Source organism: Bolinopsis microptera, chromosome 6 (genome assembly GCF_026151205.1).
Source record: "Bolinopsis microptera isolate Bmic1 chromosome 6, MBARI_Bmic_1.0, whole genome shotgun sequence".
NCBI classification, from domain to species: Eukaryota; Metazoa; Ctenophora; class Tentaculata; order Lobata; family Bolinopsidae; genus Bolinopsis; species Bolinopsis microptera.
In genome coordinates, this window is record NC_087077.1 from 10,568,275 (window position 1) to 10,589,767 (window position 21,493).

At 35.6% G+C, this 21,493-nt stretch overlaps 2 protein-coding genes across 2 annotated transcripts in view; both read left to right on the plus strand.

The window, feature by feature from the left end:
- The window catches only part of LOC134816602 (double-stranded RNA-specific editase 1-like), a 66,231-nt gene that overhangs the window by 22,116 nt on the left and 22,622 nt on the right, over positions 1 to 21,493 (plus strand). Inside the window, exons 2-9 of the mRNA XM_063825531.1 lie at positions 136 to 312; positions 470 to 582; positions 855 to 1,003; positions 1,345 to 1,437; positions 1,998 to 2,132; positions 2,309 to 2,422; positions 18,421 to 18,522; positions 18,751 to 18,841. Of these exons, the coding sequence (XP_063681601.1) occupies positions 140 to 312; positions 470 to 582; positions 855 to 1,003; positions 1,345 to 1,437; positions 1,998 to 2,132; positions 2,309 to 2,422; positions 18,421 to 18,522; positions 18,751 to 18,841 (970 nt within the window). The 5' untranslated portion in view covers positions 136 to 139. The remainder of the gene's footprint in view (positions 1 to 135; positions 313 to 469; positions 583 to 854; positions 1,004 to 1,344; positions 1,438 to 1,997; positions 2,133 to 2,308; positions 2,423 to 18,420; positions 18,523 to 18,750; positions 18,842 to 21,493) is intronic.
- LOC134816603 (uncharacterized) overlaps positions 1 to 21,493 on the plus strand; it is a 77,819-nt gene that overhangs the window by 22,115 nt on the left and 34,211 nt on the right. The gene's annotated exons all lie outside the window — the stretch shown is intronic.

Genomic DNA, 21,493 nt, shown 5'->3' on the forward strand with positions numbered 1-21,493 from the left:
GCGAAAGTATCATTGCAGAATATTGTACTCGTAATATCCAGTAAATACAATTTGACTCGGACTAACTACGCGACGATGATAACTATTAACTATGATGATAATTGTTTTGACAGATTATAACTATTCCATCCTCCAAGCCATGTCGAGTGTACCTGGTTATAACCCGCTAGGAGTAGGTGGAAACCTGGTGTCCTACCCCTCCACTAACCTGGTGTCCTACCCCTCCACTTACCAGGGGGTCAAGGGTTACAGTTCAGCTAGTCCTGCAGTGCCACAGGGGAATGTCACATTCCGGGCTCAACCTGGAGCAAGGTAAGCTCACATTTAATTCAACATTTTATTGGTTCGAAACGTATTTCATAGTAAATGATGAAATACGAGATCAGCTATATTTTGTTCAAATGATTAGTGTTAACTTCGACATCATATTAATATCGTGTAGCTGCTTAATCCTAATGTAATGTTTCAGTGACAAGAAAAGAAACAAAGGTAGTGGTAGAAACCTTCCCAAGACTCTAAGAGTGTTTACGTGCGCTGACAAGCACCCAATACAAGCTCTCAAAGAACTAAGAGCAGATGCTCGTGAGTAATTATGTTAATATGTTACATAATATGTTAATTATGTTAATTGCTTAATTTAAAGATTAATCTTTCAGGCAACTTTCTATATAAATTAGGTTTGATCTATGTTGTTGAGTGTATAAAACAATTAAACAATTAAAATTTGATTGAATCTATATTTCACAATTTAAACACTAGCGCACAAACACACAAATTTATTTCAAAACCGGACTCAAAACCACAGAATGTAGAATGTATCAAAATAGCTATCTTTTAAACGAAGTACCCTTCAGAGTTTGAAGTGATGTGTACCTACCAGACAAACACGGGAGCTGCTATAGTAGTGAATACTACCATTGATAAAGTAGTCTACCAGGGAGAGGGGGTATCTGGGCAGATTGCCAGAACTATTGCTGCTCACAAGGCTCTCATGGGCATGAACGTGAGTAAATTACACAACTCCTCTCTTATATTCGGGGTTCTTATATTCGGAGTTACTACTTGTGTGCTAAGTGGTGGGTCTGCTGCTCATAACCCCAAAAAAAACCCATTTTACCTTAAATTTCAATTTTTATATACCATTGCATTACTTTTTGTTTAGTTGGGATAAAATATGCAAGTTCTAAATATATTTACGATTTCTTTGAGCCGACAGAATGGTTCGAATTTTCGGCATATTATATGACTGATAATGAAATATCAAAATATAGTGTGTGCTGAATGCTGATGTCACATAATATTGAACTGTTTATTTAAGTTTTCGCCATTCCGAAATTACCTCAGGCAGCGGATCACAGCATGTTGAAGCAAGTAGTTGATTATGAGGAACAAAAGAAACTTGTGATGGAACGTATCAGTATTTGGCAGGAAATGCAGGTTAGCAAGATCAATATAAAGTTACCAGAAATTAGGAATTTATATTTTAATTGGCACCAGATGACCGCTTCAACCTCGGTTAAATCATTCAATTTTAGATAAAATAGTTTTTCGTACCTGATTGCCCCAACGTTAATGTGCTGGTTCAATCAATATATAATATGTATATATTCAAGATTATCCCGCCACACGTTATGCAACTTATAATGCACTACCATGACCACTGTTTCCACTATATTAGTTTTATATTATATTAGTTTTATATTAGTTCTTTAGTTTTATATTAGTTTTATATTAGTCCTTTAGTTTTATATTAGTTTTATATTAGTCCTTTAGTTTTATATTAGTTTTATATTAGTCCTTTAGTTTTATATTAGTTTTATATTAGTTTTAATTTTAATTTTGATATTAGTTTTATATCGAAATAATGCCAATGTAAACTTGTATGGCTGAATTGTAATTATGCTTTATTCTCATATTATATAATAATTAAAATATAATAGTTAAATGAAGTGACTCCCTACACGTCATGCTCATGATCTTTAATTAGAAACTTGTAGGCGAAGAAAGAAGAAAAGAGACTAGAGCACGAGAAGTTAGAGTCGGAAGCCGTGCAGAAGAAAGCAGACAGGAAGCTAAATGCGGAAGAGAACAAGACGACCAAAGAAAATGAACCAAAACAGGCTAACAAGAAGGTGCTATTGATATTATATCATATTTTAATAAGTGTATATTCTCGTTATTCAATGTTCGAACTACTCGTAGATTCTTTGTTACATCTACTAATTCCGGCAACCTCTCCTTTATTATTCGAAGATATACTATTTAAAGCGACTATTTATAATTTATCTGACTTTTTGTCGTGTCTCAGAAGAAGAAGAATAACGGTACTTCCTCCGCGGTGGAAGGAGCAATGTTTCTTGATTACGGTCACCTCATTCAGAAATACGGACCAGATGTGTCCGAGACGACCACGCAGTTGGAGGTAAATCTTCTAGCTGCTTTCTGAGTTTATTTTGACAGTGTTTATCAACCGTTTATGTTATATAATACGTAAAGTGAAATTAAATCCCTTAGAACTACTATGTCACCAATCACCATTTGCCGTAAACCCCGATTTCCACGGCGGTTTCCTTCAAGGTTGTTAAATACGTCAAATTTTCGTGAAATAATACGACGTATTCGGTTCTAATAAAGAATACGTCGTAATACGCCGTAATACGGTAATTTCTATGGATTGTTAAAGACGTCCACGAATACGCCATAATACGCCGTAATACGCTGATTTGTCAAAATTAAACATTACAGCTGCGCGCCACCCTCATCATTAATCATGCATTAAAGGAGTGCAGTTATACATGATAACTTAAATTTGTAATCAAATTTCATGGATAATCCGATAAGCTAACTTTTTTTGCGAAATTATCAATTACATATTATACATTTATCACATGCCTTCTCATGCGATATCAAAACTTTCGCCCACGAGGCTTGCCGAGTTAGCGAAAGTTTCGATATTTCCCGAGGCTTGCCGAGGGTTATATCGACATTTTCAATCACGAGGCTTGCCGAGTTTTGAAAATGTTGATATCGCATGAGAAGGCATGTGATTAATGTTTTATCACACTTTCTTTGGAGCCAAATTTGGCCGGGAAAGCAGAATTTGATCAAACGTTAGTTATAAATCTCACCAAAGCAAAACTAGACATGTCTAACTTATTTATGTTTATAATGTCCAAGCTATATATAGCTCTCGATAAGTTAGTATTTCAGATATTATTAAAGATACAATACGTAAAAATTAAAATCTCGCGTTTCACATTTATGACACAGTGAATGCTGTGTGCCGCGCTGAATTTGCTTTGTACTGCTACCTAGTGCATGCGATATTAATGTTTTTTCCGCCTATGGGTCTTGTACTTATGAGTCTAGAATATTCCGCCGCGAGCGCGTTTGATACGTAATTACATCCTGCAAATCAATCGATGTGAGGTGATTCTAATACTTTATTTTTATTAGATATTTTTAGAGTCATTAAAACTGTAGATGTATAATGTATAGAACATCCGTTTAAGTGTTGATTATACATCACAGTCCTTATCGTATAATCTGTATCTGCGATAAGGTGAAAGAGTTTCCTGGTTGTTAATTTGAATAGTATAGAGCTGTGGCGCCATGATTGTCTATTTATCAGTCCACATTATACACTGCACACCCTAATTTACATCAACAATATTATCGTCCGTCTTGATTCTTGATTGTCTGTTATTTCAGAATGATTTAATCAATGCAACTTGTAATCGTTGACTTAGAATTTTATCAAGTATTCTGCTTAGTTCTTAGTCAGTATACATCTTTACTTGCCATATTTGCCATTATTTGCCATTATTTGGAGCCATATTTGGCCTGGAAAGCAGAATTTGATCAAACGTTAGTTATAAATCTCACCAAAGCAAAACTAGATATGTCGAACTTATTTATGTTTATAATGTCCAAGCTATTTATAGCTCTCGATAAGTTAGTATTTCAGATATTAAAGATACAATATGTGAAATTAGAATCTCGCGTTTCACATTTATGACACAGTGAATGCTGTGTGCCGCGCTGAATTTGCTTTGTACTGCTACCTAGTGCATGCGATATTAATGTGTTTTCCGCCTATGGGTCTTGTACTTATGAGTCTAGAATATTCCGCCGCGAGCGCGTTTGATACGTAATTACATCCTGCAAATCAATCGATGTGAGGTGATTCTAATACTTTATTTTTATTAGATATTTTTAGAGTCATTAAAACTGTAGATGTATAATGTATAGAACATCCGTTTAAGTGTTGATTATACATCACAGTCCTTATCGTATAATCTGTATCTGCGATAAGGTGAAAGAGTTTCCTGGTTGTAAATTTGAATAGTATAGAGCTGTGGCGCCATGATTGTCTATTTATCAGTCCACATTATACACTGCACACCCTAATTTACATCAACAATATTATCGTCCGTCTTGATTCTTGATTGTCTGTTATTTCAGAATGATTTAATCAATGCAACTTGTAATCGTTGACTTAGAATTTTATCAAGTATTCTGCTTAGTTCTTAGTCAGTATACATCTTTACTTGCCATATTTGCCATTATTTGCCATTATTTGGAGCCATATTTGGCCTGGAAAGCAGAATTTGATCAAACGTTAGTTATAAATCTCACCAAAGCAAAACTAGATATGTCGAACTTATTTATGTTTATAATGTCCAAGCTATTTATAGCTCTCGATAAGTTAGTATTTCAGATATTAAAGATACAATATGTGAAATTAGAATCTCGCGTTTCACATTTATGACACAGTGAATGCTGTGTGCCGCGCTGAATTTGCTTTGTACTGCTACCTAGTGCATGCGATATTAATGTGTTTTCCGCCTATGGGTCTTGTACTTATGAGTCTAGAATATTCCGCCGCGAGCGCGTTTGATACGTAATTACATCCTGCAAATCAATCGATGTGAGGTGATTCTAATACTTTATTTCTATTAGATATTTTTAGAGTCATTAAAACTGTAGATGTATAATGTATAGAACATCCGTTTAAGTGTTGATTATACATCACAGTCCTTATCGTATAATCTGTATCTGCGATAGGGTGAAAGAATTTCCTAGTTCTTGTATTTGAATAGAGCTGTGGGGTCATAATTAGTGTCTATTTATCAGTCCACATTATACACTACACTCCCTAATTTACATCAACAATATTATCGTCCGTCTTGATTCTTGATTGTCTGTTATTTCAGAATGATTTAATGCAACTTGTTATCGTTGACTTAGAATTTTATCGAGTATTCTGCTTAGTTCTTAGTCAGTATCCATCTTTACTTGCCATTATTTGCCATTATCTGCTTCGAGCTAGAAATTATCTGAACTGGAAATTATCAGAACATTTGTAATATTCAAATGTATCTCTTCAACATTTTAGAACGCAGTACTCCACCAGCCTATAACCACCCTGGTGACTGGTCATGGCCAGGTAGTTCACCCGTACTGTTACCAATATTGAATTGTCTAAAGAATGGCAGCACATTAATCATCGGACCTGTTTGCCCCAGTGCCCAGACTAATTTATAACCAGATTAGCTGATTAAGTTACGTCATTCGTCCCTTGATATATTTATATAGATAATATATTTTATAGGATGTTTTTATTGCACTTATTTGCACTAACTAAAATTCAGTTAAAACTAGTCCTGGGATAGAATTTTCGCTCTTTATTGTACAGAATCTATAAGTCTCTTTATCAGTCTGTTTATAGATCAGCCACGAATTTCGCAAGCTAATCTAGGCGAAACCGGTTTGGAAAATGGAAATGCCAAGTATAATTTCTGCACAATTTCTATATGGAATATGGCTCAAAGAAGGGATCAGAGGGGGTTAAAATTCAGGTCTGAAATGGCTGAAATCTGGCTTTGTTTTGTGTGTTTTCTTCCTTCGAATAGATCAAACATCGTTCTGTGTCTACTACTTTTTGTGAGGGTGACTGTAGTTTGTTCTGACACTTCCTTTTTAATTTCAAGTAAGCGATTAAGGAAATTAATAAGCCTGATTGATTGTATCGCTGACAAGTACCAAAACTTTGTGCAACTTTCAAGTCTGCTTGTAAACTTTGATCTCGTTTTCAGTAACCTTAAGTTGCTTGAAACTCGTACAAACCAGGGAGTTTTTACTTTGTTTCATCATCCGAAGCCTAATTAGGTTTTGAACTATGAAGTGCAGTAAAAAGGCAACAGCTTGAAAAAGTTTTACAACAAAAAAATGTATTTTGCTTAACACATCTCAAACGCAAGGAAATGTTTTTAAAACAAGGTATAAATATATATTTTTCCTCAATCTGGAAAGTTTATCTGATCATTGCATTTACGGTCATAGACTACTTCAGGTTATTGATTTAAATCTTTATTTAAATCAGTACCTCACAGTAGTAGAACAGTTGTTGAGAGTGGGCTCCTTGTTCCTATGGGAATATCGGACTCTCTCTGAGCAACTGATTGATATTTCATGCCCCCGGGTGAGAGCCAGTGCTCCCCATCGGGGCATGTAATATCAATTCTGCTTTCCTGCCAAATTTGGCTCGAAAGTGTGATAATAATACATATTTAATGATTTTGATGTTCAGAATTTAAAGACCGTCCGCGATCAATTTCAACTTCAAGCCACACCTTTTCGTAATACGTCAATTTTCGAGGATTAATACGTATTCGTATTCCAATACGTAATCCCTCCTAATACGTATTTAACAACCTTGGTTTCCTTTCCACCAAACTCTGCGTTAAATCGGGATTTCACTGTACAGTGCAGTGTACATGACAGAAAAGTTGACTTGTGAGATCTAAGTAAATGTGATGGTTTCGTCCAATCAGAAGAACGCTGTTAAATTACTAGTTATCACATCTTCTAAGTTTATGAGAGAGAGTCTGACTTTATTTGGCAGCCAGACAGCCAGATCTAGATGTGACCGGTTAAGTTAGATCGGCCGTCGGCGTATCATGGAAATGGTTACACGATTGAAAGTCAGTTTAATACAGAACGGAGCTAGATAAGATGATATTAATGTGCTGAATATAACTGATTCCTAATTTCCGCGAATCAGCAGGTTTCTAGTGTAAGGTTAGAGAACATAACATAACATCGAGAGAACAGCAACTTTTATATTTGTTTTCAAGAAATTTGCTTTGTTTTGTGACCATCAAGATTTAGTGAGTTATAGTTTCCTATGATGTTTTTAACAGCATTGGTTTGAAAATTATGGGTGGTGTTATGTGAATCATAAGAAAACGATCTGGAAGACTCTGTAATATAACATGAAATGTTTAAATAGTTTCCGTCTGAAAGATGAAATGAGCTTTAACATCTGAAAAATAATATCAAATATGAGATATTAAATTCTATCTATGGTTCACAAGAACCTTTTGCCCCAGGAGCCTTGTGACTTGTCTGAACCTGAACTTACAGTTTACACGCACAGTGCACACTCTATCCTAGCCCACAAGGTATACGGTTGTTCAAGGTTCTGGGGCGCAATGTCCTGGGGCAGGAGTGAGTCCAGGACGACGGGGCCTCGACATTAATCAACGGAGATGTACATTTTACATATTTAAGACATTCAAGCGAGACTTAGTATGGAAATATCAAGATTATGCACTAATTCCATATCTGTTTAGAGTTTATAGACAAATATTAGTATGAAAATGTCAAAATTATGCACCTTTATATTATCATCAAAAGCTAGGTGGAAATTAAATTAACCAGGATCAGGAGGGGGGGGGGGGGGGTGATTGTGAGCGGGATACGAACAGCTAAATATTTTCATTTTGTATTTTATCAGTCTGAACCGTCCTGTTTTATCTTATGTGATACCCGTCTGCCTGACATGGACATGGGGGACATGGGCGTCAACTCCAACGTTTCACCAGTATTCGGCATTAGTTTAGGTCTCACTGAAAGATTGAATATTATAATTATTAATCATTTAAACTTTCTAGCATAAGTAAATCTAGAGTAATATTTTAATTTTGAAAAGTTTTCCAAATTTAACTTTTAGAATGTCAGTATCTGGATATTTTACCTTTGCTGTTGCAATGACCGCAAAAAACCAATACTTTTATCTTTGACACGATGAAACTCCTGAAGCTGGGAACCGTGCAGTAATAAATGTAGAAGTTACTGATGGTGTTGATGAAAAATAAGGACGAAGCTGCCCTGTAGTACTGATCATGAAATATTCTTGAGTACACGGAGTCATTATAATCTATAAAGGACTCAGCAAAGCGGTATACCCCATACGGGACCACTGAAACGCAGTAAGTAACAGCAACAAGAATAGTGGTGGTAATACCTCTCCACCTCATAGCCCCTCCTGCTCTCACTGAAGATGCTCTGGCTCTAAGCAAGTGTCTCACCATGGGCATGGAAGCAGCGATTACAAGGATTGGAGGTGCGAAAAGGAAGACAGTGATGAAGCACATGAGGAGCCATTGTCTGTCAATAGTTGTCAAGTAGCAGGTGTATATCCGATAGTCAAAGGTTTTTGTGCCCTTTTTTACTATGATGTAGTTGAGGGGAACGGTTATAGAGCTGAGCCAAATAATTGCACAGATTTTGTGGGCTTTTGATATAGTCAGGCTTCTAGCTCTGGTGGGATAGCTGAGGATTATAAGTTTGCTGATGATCAAGACGCAGATAAGTAGCATCCCTGAAACGCTAAGACACTGAGAAATATCCGGCAGAACCTTGCAGAGGATCTCTCCAAAGACCCACTCCTCAGCAAAAAGTGATATCAACCGGGGAAGTGCTGATATAATCGTTATTAATAAGTCACACACTGCGATGTGCTGAATGATGACTATAATGAAGTTGTGTAGTCTGAAGGTACGGAGGTCTGTGGTGGCGACCAGGATGGCTGTGTCTCCGATAGCTGATGACAGGATCACGAACACGTGGTATGCTATCCAGCCGTATCGTATTCTGTTGTCCTGTATACCAAACAGCGTCTTGTCAGAGTAGTTGTTGGGGATCATTTCAGTGGGAATCTGAGAGGGAAGCATTAAAGTTGAAAAAGTTGCTATCGAATAAATTCAACTTCAACGCAACCTAAATGCATGCATGGTTCTTGTCAAAAGAATACGTCTTGTCAAAACAAATTATGCATGAAATTTCTTTGATGTTAAAGAACGACCCACATGACATAATCCTTGCCACAACTCCATTGCATATAAAAATGTTCTCAAAAGACCTCCTTCAGATATTTATGACAGCTCACTTAATCCAGAGTGGCAAATCAGATCGTGCTCCTAAATGAAATCATGATCCTCAAGTTAGCGACAAAGCTGCAAACTCGATCTGTCAAAAAGGTCGTTACTACCATACTGGACGCTGGTGACATTTTCGACAAATTTCCTTGAAATAGAAATGGCTTAGGAAAAATTGTTAAACAAATATCTCATGCTGTAGTCAGATAGAGCGCTCTAAGAGCAGTTTAAACGAAACAAGTAGACAGGGTAGAATAAGCAGTAATAATAATTGATCCGCGGTACGCGTATTCTATTTCTTTATTTTACTGAACGGAGGCTAATTCTATGAAGGTTGAATCTTTTGTTAATATAATAGATTATAGGAGTTTACTATTTTCGTTGAGACGAGATTATACACATAACTAGTGTAACCCGGCCTACGGCCGGGATTTCACTGCCGCAGTTAAAAAGGGTAGGAGTAATTACCCGCTGAGTCAAAACCCGCATTAGGTGACCCAATAGTTTCTTAAACAATAATCTCATAATCAGTTATTTCTTGTGGATAATTAAGTCATTATTAGCCATGAGGCACCACACTCCATGATCATAAGGTCTGAACACCGAGTATTACACCTTATCACTCCCGTCTTGAACCGCTTTCTATTTTTATTTAAATCGTTATAGAAATTAACCCTTGTTAACTCCGCACCACACCCGCATATTATATTTGAAAACACGCATAACGCTGTCTTATGAAAGTATGAAATCTCCCTACAGTTGAAACAAAGCGGCCGCAAGAGAGAGCTCTGATATTACGTGGGGCTAAACTAATTACGGTACATGTTATCCTCCTCGTTCTCTCTCCCATCCATTTATGTCACATTTCTGGAACAAAATCATCAATTAAACCACTTACCACCGGCCGATTTTTTAAACAATTTGCTTATGGGCTTCGTCAGAGTTTTGTCGACACTATACCGAAAAAACCAGTCCCGTAACTTTTACCGTCTTTTTTGTATAACCGTTCGGAAATTTCAAACATACACACACACACACACACACACGGATTTCTTGGTTTTATTAAGGTTGAAGGTTGATGTTGGAATCCAACGTTGTATAATTACAATACTGTATACCCTGCCTCAATAATGCTTATTACCAGCTCAACAAACACCAGCCATTCGAATTGTAAAAGTTGCTAGAAGGGTAATTCTTAACTTAACATCTTGAATCGTCAGGAGACTTGGTGTAATATATTAACCTTACGAGGGTAGGTCAATTACCAATTCTATATGATTAATCAAAATGTAAATTGTATTTTTAAAATTTTAAAACTACGAATTAATACAATAAAAGCAGAAGTTCTATGTTGAATGTTTATATTGATAATTATAATATGGCCATTGTTCATGTTTTATTTTTCAGCCTATGTTGTGATCATTACGAACAATATTACTTTTAAACTTCGCGTACTCAGATTTATCATAATATAATATAATTAATCAATTATAAAATTAATCATAACGCTGACTTTGAAAAAGTTTGTTAAGATCCTCCCGTTCATTATCATAAAAACTGTCGCAGAAAAAGAGAAAAAAGATAAATTTTAAAACCAGTTATAAGCAGTAATACGAGTCGCACAAAGTGTTCCGAGCAAAACATTTCGCATAAATTCCGTCAGTTAATATAATGTAATTCGAATATTTCTTCTCGACTGAGATAACAAGTTTTTAAAAGTTTTAAACCTTAATTTGAACCAAGAATTTGTAAAATTAAAGGAACAATGTTTCCAAATCTCAAAGGCAAACAACTTGCAAAAATCGAACCGCAGAGGAATAAAAAACTTATCGATTCCATAAGCAAGTTATTTATATCACATTAAGAGATTCCAAAAAATACACACAGTGGAGTTAAGAAGCGGTATTTTTCTTTGACGCTAAGTGGGTCGGAATTAATAATGTGGTCTTGATCTTCTATCTAGTGAGTCAGAGTGGTAATATTATATAGTGCCCTGTTGCAGTATAATGATCTGATACCAGCCCTCTTCAACATTGGGTTTGTGGAAACTACAGCCAATCTTTACTGTGTATTGCCTCGTGTGAAATGATATGGTACAGATAAACGAAGATTTTATTCTGCAATTGATGGAGTGGTTTCCTAGGAAACGATAAATTATTCAATGATTTTGTTGGTAGAGGAACACGTGGTATTAAGAGGTGGCACCTATGTTGTTAAGATAGTTTGTTGACCTGTATCTCTACTCTACCACGCTTAGTTGGCGGGAGATTTGAAGCTGTCAATACAGCAGTTAGATACTAGTTAGAAAAGTTACAACACTACTACGACACTCACAATTATTGAGTTTATAGTAAAGATCTTAAATATAAGTTCTAGTCAATGTGATGGCTACCAGGCTGATCTTTAGTACGTCAAAAATAATAATCAAACGTTATGTATAATAATCATAAAATATTTATGTATATTTAAGAACTATATAGCCCAAATACTAAGATTCTAATTTTATTAAATACTTTTCAAATTTTACAGAGTACAGCAATAGATGAATATAAAATAGAATCGTTCAAAATATCGCCCCCATCTGTAAAATATGATGGGCACCCAAACACGGTAAACACATAGTGAACTATGTCCGCAGTAACTTGGACCCATTACATCGAATTAATCTAAATCCAAAAATTTATGAAAAACTATTTAATAACAAACAAATCCATGGTGAATAACTGTGGATATATAGTCAAAATTGGTATTTCAATACGTCAAATTCCAGATACATTAGATACAGGTCTGATATGGTCATTAATGTGTGAGGTGTGCGGGTGAAGTGTGATATGATGTTGAAAGTATAGGAAGGTAGATAAAAAAATTAATAAAACAAAAATAATAATAATATGGGGAGCAAAGAGACTAGGCTAGGCTGTTGTTTCACTATCCAATAAACACTTCCATAGATGCTTAGTGACCTCAGCTTTGAAAACACTTGTAGACACAATCTGTCTTACCTGTAAAGGGAGTCCATTCCACAGTATATGAGTTCTGTAGAAAAATGATTTTGCCAGTGGGCTATTTGAGGTACATAAGGTGTGTGAATTCTGACTTAGCTTAGGTAAAATTGATGACACAATAGACAGACTGTCGAGGTGGCAACGTCTTAGTCGAGAGGTGCCCTGATATAAAGTGAGATAGTGAGGCAGCCATACAGGAATTAAATTGTTCAGAACTTTGTGGAAAAAAAATAAGATCATTCAAGTCAAACTTTTGAGACAAAGGGAGAATGTCGACAAGCTTGCACTTTTTGACATATTGCTCAGGTGGATAACTGCGGCCCTCTTCAGACAGAATCCATTTAATAGCTCTCTTTTGGAGACTTTCTAATTTATCCCTAAGTGATTTATTACAAGGGCGCCAGATTATGGAACAATTTTCGAATTGGCTACGAACCAGGGAGAGGTAAAGCGCCAGGCGACGCTTCTGATCAATGACAATATGGCCATCTCTTCTGACCATACCAAGTTGTTGGCAGGCCTTAGTATAAATTCTGTCGCACTGACTATTCCAACTGAGCTTAGGAGTAACATCGACTCCAAGATCTTTTTCTAACTCTACATACACAAGAGGAGAGTCATCAAGATTATATGCGAATGGAGGAGATAAAGATGGTTTTCCTGAAACAATAAGCACTTTACATTTTGCTGGATGGAATCGCATTTTGTTTCTAAGTGCCCAGTCAGAGAGATAGTCTATATCCATTTGTAAATTGGTATTATCAGAAGATGAATGTATTTTACGCCAGATTTTTGTATCATCGGCATACAAAACAATATCAGTATTATCCGAAAGGCCAAGAGGAATATCATTGATAAACAATACAAAAAGTAAGGGACCAAGAATAGAGCCCTGGGGGACACCAGAATTAACTGAGAGGGTAGATGACATCTCATTACCAATAACCACTCTTTGGTAACGGCCTTGAAGGTAATTGGTAAGAAATTTGAGAAGTGTACCATCAATGTTATATAAGGTCTTTAGCTTATGAAGAAGGATATCATGATTTACAGAATCAAATGCCTTAGCAAAATCAAAATACACAACATGATTGATAATGTTTGAAAATGTAAGACTGACAAATATAAAACAACGGTAAATATAACCTCTACTCCGCAAAGAAAGAGAGCTGGAGAGAGTTTATCTGTAGATAAATCTAGACATCCCTGGATATTTTATAAAGATTGTGGTTATTCTGCTGGCAAGGGTCGGATAAATATAAACTGGTTACCGGTGATATGAACCTACTAACTACTTAAGACTCAGTTCGTGGATGAAAAAAATAATGATTTTATTTAAATTTGTACTTAAGTCATTCTTAAGTGCACCATAAACTGTTCGTGGAAGACACCCAGGCCTTTTATGAAGGTATGTTAAGATCTATTTAAGTATCAAAGAACGTCTCTGCTCAAGGTGACAAACTTTTTTGTTGCCCATAATTTGACCTCGTTGCTATCGTATTAAAGGTTTAATTTTGTTATTACTATTAACTGCAACGTCAGAGAGCCGGAAGGTGTTGTAGATAAAGATTATTGGACAGATCCAGGGTTCATATAAAGATTATACCAAATTTGATCTGCGAGGCTGTCCAGTATCCAGTTGTCAAAATCCAGTTTTTGTAGTGATTTAGCTGCTGTTTGGTGGAACTGTCAACTAAATGGGAGCTTTTAAAAGGTTTATGATTAAAAAGGGGAGGGCGAACAATATTGACAGAAATGAGAATTTTAGCCGTAGTTCATCTCATCTTCTCTGTGGTATGGCCCGGTGGCCTGTTTAGAAAGTATAATAGAATTATAGACTATGGATAGCATAACTTGCAAGCAGATAAAGCATAGTTAAGTTAGGTATGTAGGTAAGATATGTCATATGGAGGTCACGTCCCTTGGGGTTATATATATATTATTTAGTATTGATATAATATTATAGTATATAGTATTGATATATTATAGTATATATAATATGTATATAATATAATATATATATATATGGGCAATTTCATGAAACATGAACAAGGAGGGAAAAAAATAAATTTCAGTTATGGCACTAGCTTTGATTGGAGTCTGAAAGAGAAGATTATAAACTGTTAGACACAAAAAACCGCTTATAAATATCTCACTTCGTTTCTGTGTTATCGCGTTTTCAAAATACCCATAAATTGTCATGTTTTACAGGCTAAAACTCTATAATAAAAGCTGTTTACTAAAAAGAGATTGTTGTAATATTCATTAATTCTTGATCTGTAAAGGTGCATACCACTTCACTGAAGCTGTATGCAAAATTTGGGACTCAAAATTTAAGCAGATTCGGAGCAATGCTATTCTACTTTCTCCTGTTTTTAGTGTAAATTACTATACATAAAAAACAAAAAAGTTTTCTGCTGGCCACATTTCATGTTATTTCTTGCTGAAATCTTGCTAAAACAAGCTTACTCTGATGTCAAGACATAATGTACTTGTTTATTTAGATCCATAGATCATATCAGATCATGTCAATACCAGCGTCAAGTAAGTTACATGTCAAGTAATTTACGTGTCAAGTAATTTACACATATGCTTTTTATTCAGTAATAGTAGTGAAACACAACAAGTAACGATTGTCAAACAGAATAAAAGTTATTTAAAAGTGATAATAGATTGGTTCTGGTCAGAATTTCATTAAAGAAATCTATAACAAGAATTGCGCCCGTTTGTTCGGCTGTCGGCGGACGCTAGATTTCCATCCACTTGCACCAATGCTTCAAATTTAATCATGCCTTGGCCTTCAATTAATTGTTCGTTTTGTGTGTCACGTGAATTGGCTTAATCGACAAGCTGAATTGTGAATAGTTACATTAAACCAAAATAAAAGTTGATCGTTGTAGTTGTACCTCAGCTCAGAAGGTCAGTCAATGCAATTAGAGTGGGCCGGACCAGCTTAATGTAATTGTTGATTAGCTCAAGTTTGGAGGTGCCGCGAGTTTAGTTGTCTGTGGATGTTAAAGGAATAAAATACTTGTGCCGCTAAAGCTCCCCGCACGAAGAATGTTCTCGTGAAGGTGTAGAATGAGCTGACACCGTAGTCAGAGTGCTTGTAAACGAACGTCAGTCGATTGAATAATAACCAAATGTGTACATTATGACAAAAATAATATTGCACATTAACCAAACTCCTCGAGGTAAAATCTATTGTAGGCAATAGTACTTGGTTTCCAAAGTAACACAATACCATACAAAACATATCAAAACATTCCAAGAAAAACCCTGTAACAGCAACATTTACCTCATCAAAACAAATATCATATTTTATTATATTATCCGGTGCCAAGTCGGTGGAACATCCCAGTAGAAATAAAATGATTAACAACTTGTACTTCATCAATTAAGATTAAAGGTTCGTAAATTGCAATTGAAAAGAATGGAAACGTAACTTTAAGTGTAATTAGCAGAAAGACTGAATTTTGTCGCGCGATCATTTATCTACATTAACGTGACGTCACGCGAGGCAGAATCCTAAGTAGACCCCTCGTCTGTAGGAAGCACAATGCATCAGTGATTAATTTTTGTGCGCGCGCGCAGCTTTTCCGTTGACATGGTTACTAACGAAAGGACGGACGACATATTCATACCTACCTACCGCAATCTCCAAAATCCACGTTTTTCTGCAAAAACCTCCATTCGTAACCTTCCACTTTATATTTTTTCAAAATGGTGGATGGAAAAAATGGTTTAAAATGGTTGAAAATTGACTTTTCGAAAATATAATATAAATAATACTTTACTTTACAGAAAATCCAGTGGCCTGCTTGAACACAAATTTTTGAGCTGGGAAACATTCGTACATTTACGCCCACCTACCTAGCCTACTCTGTATAACTGGGCTAACTGTGGACCCAATCAGTGGATCAATCAACCAATTAAGGGGGCCGGGGGGTCTTCATCAAAATTCCCTCGAAATTGACTTTTTAGTTGTTTCTGATAGAAGGGAGTGATATCTATCAGATGCTTTTGGTCCCATGGAAAAATATTATTCCTAGCCGAAATTATTGTCGGTCAAAGATCGGCACTTATGTGTAATTGTATTGCGCGAGCGATTTTCAATCACGTGTCCTGAAAATCGAGTCTAAAAATCTATCTTCTCCTACATGTTTTGAGCAATCACCTTGAAACTTTCAGGATATGTTCTCGAGATAATTTAAAAGAGATGAGCCAAACAGAATTTTGAGATAGGCCTTTAAACATATTTTATTCGATTTTGAAAATCTTGAACCTCGTTTTTTGACGATTTTTTGAGGTCCAAGATTTTCAAAAATTGAAAATCGCTCGCGCAATACAATTACACATAAGCGCTGACATTTGACCGATAATAATTTCGTCTAGGAACAATATTTTTCCATGGGACCAAAAGCATCTGATAGATATCACTCCCCTCTATTAGAAACAACTATAAAGTCAATTTCGAGAAAATTTTTTATGAAGGCCCCCCGGCCTCCTTAATTGGCTAATGATAAACTGTTATATCATTATTAATCATATATTACATAGTTCATACACTTAGCAAACGAATTAAAGACAAAGGGGCAGCTTTAAACAGTTAAAATCAAAGGATTGTGTAACAGTGTAAACTACTTGACACAAAAGAGTAACTTACTTTAGAAGGAACAAAGGCTTCTACAGAACACAGCTATTAACCATTTACCAAAACAAACCCTTTCCAGTACAGGCAAGACATTTGCCAGTGTGCATGAAAAATATTTAAATGTTTACTCTCACACCTGGGCACGAAATGAGATTTCAATACACGTTGGTCAGGAATGTCAATTTGTGCCCTGTAATTTACTTTACATTTTCAAACGAGCCTCACTCAAAAGCCATAGCAGTTGGAGTAAAAATCTTAATATAGCTGTGTGTGGAGTACATAAGAGATGTTTCATGCAATTTATCATGATTCTGTTATGTTTGTGTAATGCTTGAGAGCCAGAATAAGGCCAAATTTTTGTGCAAAGTGTAATTTACTTTACGTGAAATCGCCCATATAATATATATATAATAGTATTATATATATATATTATATAGTATTGAAATCGAAATAAATTAGGTATAATCATCAAACTTTAATACTTCCAACATCAATACGGTCTATACCGTAGTGGTAAATAATTTGAGCAAACGATCAAAAGTCGATGGACCTATGCGCCTGAATTTTGGTACTCTGTACCCATTATATAATAATTATAAACGGACCCAACATTAATAAGTACTTGCATCCTTATAATATATACAGGTATATAAGAGGCCAGGTAATATGAGTTATATTACCTGGCCTCTTATATTACCCCTTATATTACAAGTGATCGCGATTCTTATTATAGGTAATCACATATATAAGAAATATTGCGTGATAGCCTCCTCCTTCTGACTATATCATATAGAAATATAGGACACAATCATCATGCTTACTGGATCACTCTTCTAAAGGAACGGGGGTTTTCATTAAATTAAATAAGGTATTAGTAACTAATATAAATTTAATAAGGTATTAGTAACAAATATATGCAATCTCATAAGTCATACCATAAACTAAAAAGAGACAGCTTGAGAAAAGAAGATATTTCAAGATAAGTGTCTTATTTCATAACTACAAAGCCCGTTGTCACAAGGAGAAAGCTAATAGTTATAGTATTCTTTGCTTATACAAAAAATATTCTTCCTTATATCAATAATAGGCAGTTAATATTAAAAGCAATTTAAAGCATCGATTGCAAAATTGCGAAAATGGCGTGAACTTCGTTCAGAAATAATTTCCACAGAACAGCAAAAGCAGAAATGAATAGTATAATACAGTTAATATTATTAAGTCAAAACAATGATGAACTTAGTGTCCACGATTCCTATTTTATCTCCAAGTCTGTTTATTTTCTGGTAAAAATGTCTCTTCAATAATAATGTCCATTTTCTGTAATATATTATGTAGAAAAAATTACGCCAACAATGTCTCATTAAGGTCCAGTAACTAGAGAATGGCTCCGTGAATAAAATTGTAATTTTTGTTTATTCATAGGACAATGAAATTCGTGGATGCGTTGACTTATTTTAAATTTTTAAGACTCTGCAGCCACACTGCACACAATCAAGCAAGGGTGGTAATATTAATACTTAACTCTGTTGCATTTCAGGAGAAAACAGATGCGGGTTGGTTCCAGTTTAATTGCGTACTAACTGTGCAAGGGTTTAGTTTCGAGAGCACGTGTACCAGCAAGAAAGGAGCAAGAAATAAGGTACAAACTAAAAACATGGATAAGACTCTTGTAAATAATTCGTCCTGTTACTAAATATGTAAATATAGACGCACTTATAGGTCTTGTCACTATATCATAGTGCAACTATTAAATACTAATAAATACTAATAAATAGTGCGGCTACCTTTACCATCGATAATATTATTTTCCGATAGAATTAGCTAATTTATATATTTAATTTATTTTATTGATGTATTAAACTATCAGGCTGTAGATTTAGCTCATGCAGAGTTCACTGTTCACCCTCCCCCAGTGGTGAACGAGAAAAAGAGGAAATTACCTAATAATAAACGTTCTGGTAAGCGATTTTTATTATTTTTTAACTCAGTGATAGTTATTTGATTGATTATTTTAAATTATAAATTGATTAATGTCCATGTACTGTATGATTGATAGTTATTGTTAGATTAATAACGATAGTCAGAAAATAACATGGGAGGATGAGGAAACGCTTCCAATCCCACAAAACGAAACGAAACACAGTATTTACTACCCCGCTCCTATGCGGCATAGATATATTTAACTTATCTAACATAACTCTCCTTCAGACATAAGTTAGACTGCTAATCGGTATAATTTAGTTACAGTTTTTTATCCTTGTCTAAATCATAACTTGGTAAAATGTCAGTGGACTCGAGGGTTGTTAAGATGTAGGAGTTCTTATGAACTTTTCAGTTAAAGCATTTAATAAGCCCCTTGCTGGCTTGGTGAGTCACCTCTCCAACAGAAATAAGTATAACTTTAATAATGTAAATTTAAACGAACCATTTAAATGTGGCAAGGAACTTCGGGACAAGTTTACGTTTGGTTGCAAGTTATATTTCTACTTCTAAAATAAAATTACGTTAGTAGAGCCCTACAGCACATGATTTAATAAACTACGGTAAGTTACTTTAAAATGGAATATTTAGACGCTCCCCATATTTAAAGTCTAGCGCAATCGCATAAAACATTAACCGAAATAGCTGCTCTGATAATGTACACCACCACTAATTTTGCTACATTAACGCACTAACTCAGAGTGGCAACAGTCGAGGCTTTGCTAGTGGGCTAGCCACCCCAAACAGCATTAACTAGAACTTTCTAATCTTTACCCAATTGCACGTGGGCGAACATACATAAATACGGAAAACGGCATACTCTAGTAGCAGGGAGGAATTGAGTGTGCACTTCGATGTACAGAGTTTTTTGCTGCTGAATCGGGTTAAATAGGCCATTGGTAACTCAAATCACCGAGGGGCAAATATTGTCTCGCTAGTCCCAACCCTGTGGAGCCACGCCCATATTTCATATTAGGCGCTTATTTGGGAAATTCCTATCTCAGCTTCTGAAGTGCTTAGAGACTTGAAGTTGGGCTTAAAATGACCGCAATACACATGTTTATATTAGCACTATGAAGGTATTAAAGCTCTCAGGGACTTACTTTTTGAGAAAAATGAAAAAAACTAATTTTCACTGGGGCGCGATGAGGATGACATGCTTTAAGCTACTAAAATTCATAAAGTTGAGTACATAATATTGTGAAAAGAAACCAATGTGCTGATTTAATCTGCCAGAAGAGCAACAACATTAACAAAAGCTTACAAATGAAAATAACTGATTAACTGAAACACACACATCTTTTAGGAACTTTTACAAAGAGACATTATCTGCCCATATAACTCAAAATAAGTTCAATCTCCTATTCCACATTATTGATTGGGTTTTTGCACATTTCACCACATTTGCAATAATTAGAGCATGCATATTGTTTCTGTCTGCATGGGCAGGTGATCCTGACACAGGATTTACATTTACATGGTTCAGGTATATCAATTGGTCTTTGTGGAGGCACAAACCAAGTGGGAGATAAGTTGATGTCGTATCCGTATTCTGTAACATCAAGGATTTTAGATGCATCCCCTGTTGCAGCTTCGAGCCACAACCTTGCTTGGAAGTATGCCCTTCGAATATGCTGCCTTATTTCATTAGACGAGCATGGAAGATCCACAAACCTTACGTTTCTTGTTTGCTGCCGCATTCTTAGTCTAAGTTCGTCAAAAGTTGCACAGTTCATGAATGCCTTGTTAGCTACAACTTTCACTAAAAATTGTTCTGCCTTTTCAAACATGTCCTCGTCAAGTACATCCAATCCAAAATCCGTAATGAAATGGCTGTACTGCTTAAGAGCTTTCAACAAAGCCAACTTTGTGCCAACTTTTGAGACAGTGTCACAACCTGTCAATGCGTGTCCTGCTGGCAGGCTTCTCACTAGACTAGAATCGACTTTGCTCAGTAGCAAGTGTAAAGGATGTAATTCTTTTTGCTGTATTGTCTTTACTTTAAAATCACCCTTTCTGAGCAAGTAAAGATTAAGACCATGCCATGCACTTTGGAGATAGTAAAGAAGGTTTACGAAAATGTCTGTGTCAGGTGACACAACAGAGACACAGCAACTTTCTGTTGACAAAGCATGAATCTTACTGATCGAAAACATAATACGATCATCAGCCTCTTCGTGAGATGCCCTAAATTCTATCGCTTCATTTATAACACCATCTGAAATCACTGTGCATTTATCTGGGTCCGATTTTATGCCTCCTGCCAAGTATAGTGGTTTTTCTGATGTGTAGTGAGAAGAGCAATATTCTACAAAAAAGTTCTGATAACTGATTTTGTTGGACTGTCTGTCAAAGAAATCATCCAAAGGAGATGGTAAGGACTGTTCCTCGGACACCACCTCACAAACAGCACCTACATTCAAATTGCCGTCTTTGGTTGCCCTGGTTACTCGTGCTGCTCCTTTGATAGACATGTCTTTATAGTTTTCTAGAATAAGATGTATCTGCTCACTTTGCTGCCCATATGAAGTCACGTTATTCATAATTTTCTCACAGAACGAGCCGAAGGTTTTGACACCTGTTAACTTGACTGATGTCCATTTCCTGATAATCGCCATAAAATCAATTAC